Consider the following 9848-nt stretch of genomic DNA (forward strand, 5'->3'; position numbering starts at 1 on the left):
TCTACCCGTCCAGTTATAATTGCATCCTGCGCCGCCTTGTAACAGAGCCGGTTCCTGCAGCATGAGATGAGAGAGCCAGTTGGTGCCATTATAAATTTTACTTTTCCTACCTATAATTGAGCCTGGAGAGTCCTTATGTTTTTTCCGAGGTTCATAATTAAAGAAACCTCAAAGGAGAGCTCTGTAAATATTATAAGGGCGAAGGTATAAGGGTAACGTTCAGATCCTGCGCCGCCTTGTAACAGAGCCGGTTCCTGCAGCATGAGATGAGAGAGCCAGTTGGTGCCATTATAAATTTTACTTTTCCTACCTATAATTGAGCCTGGAGAGTCCTTATGTTTTTTCCGAGGTTCATAATTAAAGAAACCTCAAAGGAGAGCTCTGTAAATATTATAAGGGCGAAGGTATAAGGGTAACGTTCAGTCTGAGCTTGTTGCTTATAAACAGGTAGATTTGAGCTGCCAGAAATTTCGGATTTGTAGCTGAAAATTCATGAGGGTCCAGAAACGTTAGACAAGAGAACAGTGTAACAAAGTCAGTTATGTCTGTTCATTGCTTTATTTATATTTGTAAGACATCGTGTGTAATTCAGTACCAGAGGAGTTACATTTTAACAATTTTTATGAATTACGTTGTCCTCATAAATTCTATGTAATTACTAAAATTACTAGACATTTCCTTTGTTATTTTTAAAAGTAAAATTATAAGTTACTTTGCTTTTTAAAAACAATACTCCACATGACATCCCTCTCATGTGCTTTGTTTTGCTGCTCGTTCTGCCAGCTGTTCTTCTAGTTGGTAGGTTTTCTCCACCGCCCTCAGTGTCTTACATTCTTGTAGAAGAGGGTTTTGGAAAGATGCTTCTCATGTCACTTTGGTCCAGGCCCTTTGTTCTTCCCCAGAAGAAGTATTTATTCCTTGGATGGCAGCGATCCAACAGATCCATTAGTTTCGATCTCATAGTTTTTGAGTGAGAAGCAGAGTCAGAGACGATATGAAGTTAGCTCTGGTGAGGTTGCAGGAGAATGACCAAAACATCTATCAGATGCTTCTCTGGCCTACAGACAGTAGAAAATTGTCTTCTGCACAATTTGGATTGTAGAAAATAGGTTCTGTAGGTGGAGATTGCTGGAAAATATGAGGCAATTATAATCGGAATTGATGATGATTGATATTACAGCTTTTTATCTGTCGATTGATCTCATTCCTCATGTTTGCTTGCTTTATAAAATGAACTGCCACCAAGGTGTCACACACTAAACTGGAAACACATTAAGTTAGTTGTTCAAGTGTTATCCTTTCAAGCCTAAAGTCTAACCCATGAGGTCTTTTGTGTAGTATATTCCTGCACAGGCAGGCAGATGTTTGACATGAAGTTAGGCTGTTTGATGGGGTCTGTGGATATTGAACCAAGCTGAGCCTTCCTTCATGTCTGTCTTGCTTTGTTTATTCCAGGTGAAGAAGTACCACATCACCTCTGCTCAGAGCTTCCACGCCCTGAAGTTGTGGCTTGTGAAATCCCTTGTGCAATGGACTGTGTCGTCAGTGAGTGGTCCCCGTGGTCCCCATGTTCCCACTCATGCTCCAGTAAAAATGCTGAGGGCAGTCAAAGCAGGAGTAGGTCTATCTTGGCCCTTCCAGCTGAGGGTGAGTTGTAAACATTTCTTGAATAATTACTGCTTGTTTGTTGCATGAGCTGACTTGCATTCCTCAGGCAAACTGTATTTAGATCAGAGCTAATCCCCATATAATAGCAGTGAAGAATAATACTTAATACTTGTCTGTGCTTCGTGCACAGTGACTGAAATATCTTTATGAGCTTCAGTTAACGTGTGTATCCCATAGAGAAATTCTGTCACAGTTTTTTAGCCGATGAATTACTGACTGTTAAGGACCAGTCTGGGGGTGAATTTACTTTAGGAGAGCTACATGCCATACCAATGAAATTGCTACACAACAAACTCATCATACGAGTGTCTTTTTGTAGGATCATAGCAGTGCCAATTTAGAAAAGAGCAGTGAGATGTGAAAAATGAGTAAGTAGGAAGAGACCTGTTTATTTTATTAATGCAGACCTCGAAGGTATTGACTTTGTTTATCTATTAGAGTAAGTAAATAGCTCTTGATGAATATATATAATTTCCTCTGGATCTTCATGGACACATCATGTATCGGGATTTTTACATATCAGCGTATCAGTGACACAATTATTTACATAAACTAGTTTGTATCAGGAGTGTAATCTTCTAGCTACAGTTACACATGGTAATTCATTTATGTGTTGGTTTATCACACGGGATTTGAAAGGTAGCGCATCGAGTGCATAAAAATTCATAAAAGGTGAACAGGTCTAGCAGACTAAAGCCTTGTTGACACAACAAAAATACCTACTATTGTCAGCACTATGTGCGGCTAATGCAGCAGCAAAACACTTCAGATGCAAATCTGGTCTAGGACAAGCTCTGTTAAGTGCTGTTTTGTAAATTATCATTAGAGCCACCCACTGTTTCTGGGGCAACATAAGGACTTGGATCTTGCAAACCCTTTCCCGGATGGTCTGTATTCACATAAACGTCCTTATAAGCACTCACAAAGAAAATTGTGGCCCTTCAGGATGAAAAATGCTATAGAATTGTTGATCGAATAACTACTACTAAAAAAGTCTTTGAGCTACAGTATAAGTAAAATGAAAATTTCGGTTGGCTTTGTATTTTCCATGAAAGTAACGAAATGCAAATAACAGATAAGCATGGAATTATGAAAGTGAAATGTTGACGAAGTGAATTCTGGAAGTACATAAACTCAGCCATCTCAACCTGAAACACACCAAACTAAAAATGACGTGCTTTGGGCAGAATACTTGAAAGCTTTTCAGGAAGGAATAATCAACTGTTAAAATCAAACACCCCAACTTTTTATGTACATCTTTATCAGTGGGTATAATGGTTTGCTCTGCAGAGTCACAACTCTGCATACAGAGTAGCAGTGATTGATTGGAATTCATGGAGAATGGAAGAGGATTTAATACCAGTATCACTGCAGTATTCATCATCATCATCTTCATGGCTTGGCTTTGCGGACAAAGATTTGGGAAGGGCTTACTGCAAGCTTACTGCAGCGCGCTGATGGCTGAAAAGGCCAATGCGGGATAGGCAAGACCGGTTGCAAAGAGCACACTGGAAGGTCTCCTTGGGTGGTGCAGTCGAGGCACGGTTCTTTCTGCGCTGTCTTTCTCCTCGAGACTGATTCTACGCGTGCTCTCAAAGGAGGCAGCAGCGTTATGTATGGTGTGTCTCCAAATCTCCTGATTGGAGGCCAGGGTGGACCACTGATGGTGGTCAGTATGGCCAAGGCTGAGGTATTGTTTCAGGGAGTCCTTATATCTCCTCTTTGGAGCTCTCCTCTGGCGGCAGCCGGTGGCGAGTTCACCGTAGAACACAATCTTAGGGAGGCGGTGATCCGCCATCCTGGAGACGTGCCCTGCCCAGCGCAGCTGCGTTTTCAGCAACATGGCCTCAATGCTGGTGACCTCTGCCTGTTCAAGGACAGCAACGTTAGTCACGTAGTCGGTCCAGCGGATGTTCAGGATTGTCTGGAGGCAGCACTGATGGAAGCGTTTGAGGAGTCGCAGGTGGTGGCGGTAGATGACCCATGATTCAGACCCATGTAGAAGAGTGGACAGTACAGTGGCTCTGTAGACACTGGTCTTTGTACTAAGGCAATGTTGTATTACCTGCTTTCTCTGACTTTCGTACCCAGCTCACAGCTGGGCCACCAGCTTCTTCAGAGCTCTGGTACCTTTGCAGGTGACATTTCGTTTGTCCTCTATCAACCGAAGCAATGTTAGCTGTGGCTCAGCTGTCTGAGGACTTCTGGATACCATCTCGCAGACAGACTCCAGTTCAAACCCTTGGGTCGTGTTTTCCAACCTGTTCATCAGCTCTCAGCATATGATACCCAGGATGAAACTAGAGGAGCTTGGTTTAAATCAGGTTTTAAAAAATATTTCTTTACACAGGCAAACTTCTGAAACTTGGTGCAAGAGGATATTGTGGGGGGCGGGCAATCTCAAGCAGGTTTAAAATGGATTGGAGGAACTGATGAACACCAAGTCCTAGAATAGCCAGGCAGCAGCGTGCTGTTCTGTCTCCCTCTGCAAAAGTTGTCCATGAAATACAGAAAGTGGCCAGCTCTTGTGCTCTTTATAAACAGCATCCCGTGCTTGCAGGCAGGCTGCTAGTTTGGATGGACCATGTGGTATTTCTTATCTTAAGTTAAAACTTCCTCATTATTATTCTGCCTTGTTTATGAGAGCTTCCTCACCGTGGGTATTCTTGAAAAAAACACCTTAATTTTTCCCTGGGAAGCTCAAAATTTGAGATAGATCTTTTATTTTTATTTTTTCCTAAAAGGGATTTTGCCATTTGCTTGCTACATTTGTGATTTACTTTCTGGTTTTTTTTAATGTGCTCAAACACACCAGAGCAATAACTGGTCTGCATTTTTCCTGCTAAGTCAAAATCTTCAAGAAATATGTTACCCAGGGCATAATCTACTCCACCATCATACTAAACATTTCTGGAACTGAGCACTGTGTGAACAGTTCATTTTCTTGAAAAGACGAATGGTAATGTGCCATGGTTGTCCAAGTCAGCGTGCTTTGCTAGGAAATCTCTGTCTCTCTTTTTCTCCTCTCAGTGCTCTTCATTGTGGCCATTTGGGGTCAAACCTTATTTGAGAAGGCTCGGTCCCGCAAGGCGATGGGCATCCCTTCGAGGAGCAATATACCTTCAGCTCCTGTTGATTTTAGTAGGGTGTGAAGGTGCTCTGAACCCTGTGGTATCTGGTCCCCAACGCTGCAGTTCGTTCAAAACCTTGAAAGCACTTTGGCCGTGTCACATGTTGCCAGATTCTCCCTCCTGGAAGAGAATGGTTTTGATTTTAGTAATTTTTGCTTCTTTCTTCCTAAAATGACAATGCTTACTGTTAAATTTCACTGTGTTACTCCTTAGCTTTTGAGCTACAAACATCTGCTGCTTTTATGGGATAAATTCAGGCTGCTGGCTGGAGTGTTAAAGCTTCTGGGGAGGCTGTTCAAACGCCTCTGCTTTATGGATTTATTGCCAGTTGTTGACAAATTGCAGTAGCTTAGCAAAATCTTTGGACACCAATTTGAAGGATTCTACTTCAGAAAAGTAAAAGCTTCATACTCGAAACCTATCTTTCAAGTTTTCCCCCCTTGATTTGCAGATGCGGGTATCATTTGAAACATTCCTCCATCAATACAGTGCAGCACCCTCTGCAGCTCAGCTCTTTAAGGCAACGCGCGAATAGAGTCCAAATATTAGAAAGAGAAGTTCCTTCTTCGGAAATTAGCAAGGAGAATGAACATAAAAATAATGCTTAATTTGTCTTTAAACCTAATTGCATGTTTTCTGAGTGATACTGGCATTTAAATGGAATTAACTTGGCTGCGTGTAGGAGTATCAATAAGGTAACTCAGAAATATACTTTGCCTATTTCTGTTTCCATTATGCATTGGAATACAATTTTATGCAAGGCTAGTTTAATGGGGAAACAATATTTTAGAAGGTTGTTATTGCAGCCATAAAGGTCAACAACTTTATTTAAGCTTTATTTATTTATTTTATTTAATGGGGGGAAAAAAGATGGTATTAAGCAAACCTAACATTTTTATTTATTTTTGCAGGTCTACCTTTTGCTACGTGCCATAGGATAAAATATGGTGTTCTCTTGACTCTTCCCAGGTGGTAAAGCATGTCCCCCTGACCGAGCCCTGCAGGAGCACCGTGCCTGTAATGATCACCCGTGCGTGCATTTCTTCTGGGAAACTTCTCCCTGGAGCTCTTGCTCTGAAGACGCCTTGGTAACTGCTCTCAATGCAACCATGGACTGGAGCGGAGAAGCCACTTGTGGAGTGGGCGTACAGATAAGGAAAGTCTTCTGCATGAAGAGCAGTTCTGGCCAGGTCACACCTAAAAGGTAATTCTAAAAAGTTATTAGTGATTTTTTGTAGCTGCAAGAGATGACGTATGAAGGTGTTTTCAGCTAGCGTACGGAATCTGCAGCACTGAAAATAATGTCATTTCAGGACTAATTCTCTGGCTGCTACTCCATCACTACTATGGAATGGTACTAATATGTAACAGGTACTAATACGTAACAAAAATAAATAGCTGGCCTGTTTTTAATTCTCTCTGTAAATCCAAGGAAAATGCATGGTTTTGGTGTTTTCTAATTCACAGTTTTCTGCAAATATTTTTCCTGAAGGACAGGTGTGAGGAAAATATAAAGTACATCTGAATATAACATTCATGAATAGATGATTAACAAAGCTCTAATAAAATATAAAAAGTAAATAGAGTTTCCATTATATTTATACCACAATAAGGCAGAGCCATATGTGTGATCTATATCGTTCAGTTGATTTATATACCTTCTACTATATGATACCAATGCGACAAAATTATGTATTCTGCAGTACAAATTTTCGGAGTTTTCTTGCTTTGCTTTACCAAATGAGGTAAATAAGTAGCACAGATGTTTTCTTTCCTATCAAAACTCAAGACATTGCTAATTATTTTTTGCAGTGTTAATGAGTCTAGAGACTTAGAACTGGATTTCGTTTACTGTAGCTCTCAAAACAATCCTGCTCTATAAGGAGACTGTTGATTTCAGTAAAGTTAATTAAAATTCTTGAGGTTAATGAGATTAATTAAATAAAAAGAAAGAAATCTAGTATTCATTTGTATCTAGAATCCACTGATAATGCTGTAACTTTACCTAATTAAACATACTGTTTATAGAGATATATAATGTCTAAAATAATTGTTTGACCTTCCACTTTTGGGATGGTGTAAGGGGAAGCAGAACTGAAGGGGGGGTAAGTAAACACTTCAGTGAAGTACAAGAAGGGAAAACAGAGTTTGAGGGGTAGAGAAGTCCTGCCAAAAGAAGAGTTGTGTACCGAGGACTTCAGAAAGGGTCTTGCCTTGGCTTTGGTGTGGTTGCTTCAGTGCTACCACAAGTCTGTCCTTGGGTCATGGAAGTGGCTGGATCAAAAAGGACTGCGGAGTTCTTAAAAGAGCTTCTTCCTGAAATTGTTTCTTTTGCTGCTGTGCTGTTTGTTGTTCTTACAGTGATAATCATCTTAAAAATAAAAACCTCAGACCTCTAGATGTCTTTGGGAAGACAGTTGTATGTTAAGGAATAAAACATTTGTGTTTCAGAATTAATTACTTTGTTATGGCTCAGGAGGGCCTGGACTGGTCTGGTGCTGGGACGGAGGGCAGCCCTCCTCGCCACGGGCACCAGCTGTCAATAGAATTTATTTTATGTTTGACCTGATGAAAACTGACCCAAAGAAATGTTGGATTTAGAACTGCTGTGGTGAAAATCTATGGTTAATATGGCTTCAGGAATGGGATGTGTTATGTAAATAAATAACTTGTGTGTGTCGGCATACTGTATTTTTTTGCGTTCTGTATTTTTCCTGATTTCGTGAAGAAAGATTACACCATATCCAAAGAAAATGCAAGACAGAGAAAGCCTAATAAAACTTAAATTTTTTCAGAAAAATATTCAAACTTCGGTTCGATAACAGAAATCTGCCTTCTAGGTTAATTGTGCTTAATGAGATGTCTCTTCATATTTATTTTATTTTAAAGTATACCTTTAAGTACGTCATCGTCTCAGTAATCATGAATCAGAATTATGACTCCAGATTTATTTTCTTTCCTAGTAGGGTTTAGTGGTGTATTCCCCTTTCAGATGGGATCATTTTGGGTTGCATATATTACTAAGTATCTTTGAGTGATCTTTCTACTAGAAATTAATAAAAAGTAAAAGAGTTATTCCCTTTCTGTTCCCTCACATGAAATGCAAGATCTACCTGATCCCAGAAAATTGTCCCTTTTCCACCCTTCAGATTTTTATATATTGTCTGTGTCTGAAACTTCTTTTAAAATATGCATGACACATTTTTAATTTAGGAGTTAAAAACGAATAATTAAAAAAACCCCTCAGAGCCCTTCTGACCAAACTTATGTTGTACAACTTTTTAAATAACAATCGAGGTTTCAGTCAAAGATCACTTCAAGCTATCTTCGTGTTTCCTAGCTGCAAATGGTTTGAAGGCTCTTGCATGTTGTGTTAAAACAGGGCTGCTTTATAAACACAACTACCCGCTTTCTTTGGTAATAAATATATCAGTTTGCTTCAGTGAGCTTTGTGTTTTAGGTGTCATAAACAGAGTTACATTTAGCCTGCAGTCATCAAGCCAAGCTCCACGTTTTTTTTTTTTTAATTATTGAGGTTTTTTTAATCTTTGAGGTGTACTGTATTCAGTTGGGATGCAACTCATTGCAAAGAAGAAAAATGAGGCTTGCTGTGACCAGGAGTGATATCTGTGGTATGGCAGTATGTCTTAGGCGTAAAACATTTTCCTCAGTTCTAATTTTTTGTTATATTTCATCTTTGGGTTTGGATCAATAGATGTCCAGAGTCCATCAGGCCTGAGACCGTGAGGCCATGCCGTCTCCTCTGCAAGAAGGACTGTGTTGTTACGCCTTTCAGTGAGTGGACTCGCTGTCCAACAGCATGTCAGCCTGGTAAGCCTTTAAGAGGAGGTCAAAATTTGGGTAAAAATTAGAGAATTGGCATAGAAACATGTGGTAGTTGTAGATCACGTCCGTCTAATGATTTTTAGTGTGTTCGTCTGAATGAGTTGGGGTGTTGTTGATACTGACGTTGTTGGAGGAGGTGGGATACTCGTGAGCAGATGGGGAGATGTAAGGGAGATGTAGACTCCTCTCTACCTGAAATAAATTTCTTCTGGGCTTCTGCCTTCCAAGTCAGAAGTCCAAGGTCTGAACGTTGTACAGCTATACATGGAATTGCTACGTTATAGGAAGTTGATTTCTCTTGAGCAGCCTAAATGTGCATACAGGGTTGTGCAAATAACTCTGGTGCTTTGTGGTTTTTCAGGGACCATATATTTATTTGATCTAGTTGGTTTGGACATCAAGCATTTAGCAAAGTTTCTTTATAATGATCTAGCATTTGTTTTTGTGACAAATTTGTGTGTTTCATTAATTGTTCAGATGAAAGCGTTCTCAGTTATCAGAATATTTCATTATTATTGGTGGCTTCTTTGCCCTTCAAAGCTTCTCAGTGGATGCACTAGTATAGTCCTTGTTAGATTTTACATGAAAATGAGTTGCTTTCTAAAACAGTGAATCCTGTTTTAATTAGCAGTTTATTTTTAGACTTTAAATGAGCTGCCTATGAAGAAGTAGAATAAATTACCTGGTAAATTACTTTGTTTATTAAATAATAGTCTACAATTAAAATGAGAAGAAATTAATTATTTAACCTGCTTGGCAGTGTTATCATTTTAATATAATTCTAAATTAAAATTTCTTAGATGGGGGAATTTGCTTTTTGCTAAATCTGTTATTGATATGGCTGCATTGCAAGATTTATCCTTTTTTTAATTTGCATTGCACAATTAAAAGCTCAGCATGATAATGAAATCTCAAAACCACTATACATATGTGAGTTGTTAGGGGGTTTGTTTTTTTAATAGAAAAGTTGTATTTAATGAAAACAATATACAGATGGTGAATTGCTAAGCAGATCAAGCAGGAACAGGTATTGCCTGGCAGATTTAAAATTAAATGTGTACCAGCATAAGATTAGAGCTTAGACAAACATGCAATCACTAAATCAGCTTTACATAGAACTTTACCAGTTAAGCTGTTTGTAGTTTATCTGAGAAACTGCGTCCAACTTTACTATCTAACAATAAAAACCTGACATTTTCCCTA

General features: G+C 39.3%; 1 protein-coding gene across 1 annotated transcript in view; it reads left to right on the forward strand.

The window, feature by feature from the left end:
* LOC104498431 (thrombospondin type-1 domain-containing protein 7B-like) overlaps positions 1-9848 on the forward strand; it is a gene marked incomplete at its 3' end in the record, with an annotated part of 167474 nt that overhangs the window by 114527 nt on the left and 43099 nt on the right. Inside the window, exons 7-9 of the mRNA XM_010141808.1 lie at positions 1456-1647; positions 5769-6003; positions 8515-8630. Of these exons, the coding sequence (XP_010140110.1) occupies positions 1456-1647; positions 5769-6003; positions 8515-8630 (543 nt within the window). The remainder of the gene's footprint in view (positions 1-1455; positions 1648-5768; positions 6004-8514; positions 8631-9848) is intronic.

This window comes from Buceros rhinoceros, unplaced genomic scaffold, assembly GCF_000710305.1.
Source record: "Buceros rhinoceros silvestris isolate BGI_N320 unplaced genomic scaffold, ASM71030v1 scaffold1908, whole genome shotgun sequence".
NCBI classification, from domain to species: domain Eukaryota; kingdom Metazoa; phylum Chordata; class Aves; order Bucerotiformes; family Bucerotidae; genus Buceros; species Buceros rhinoceros.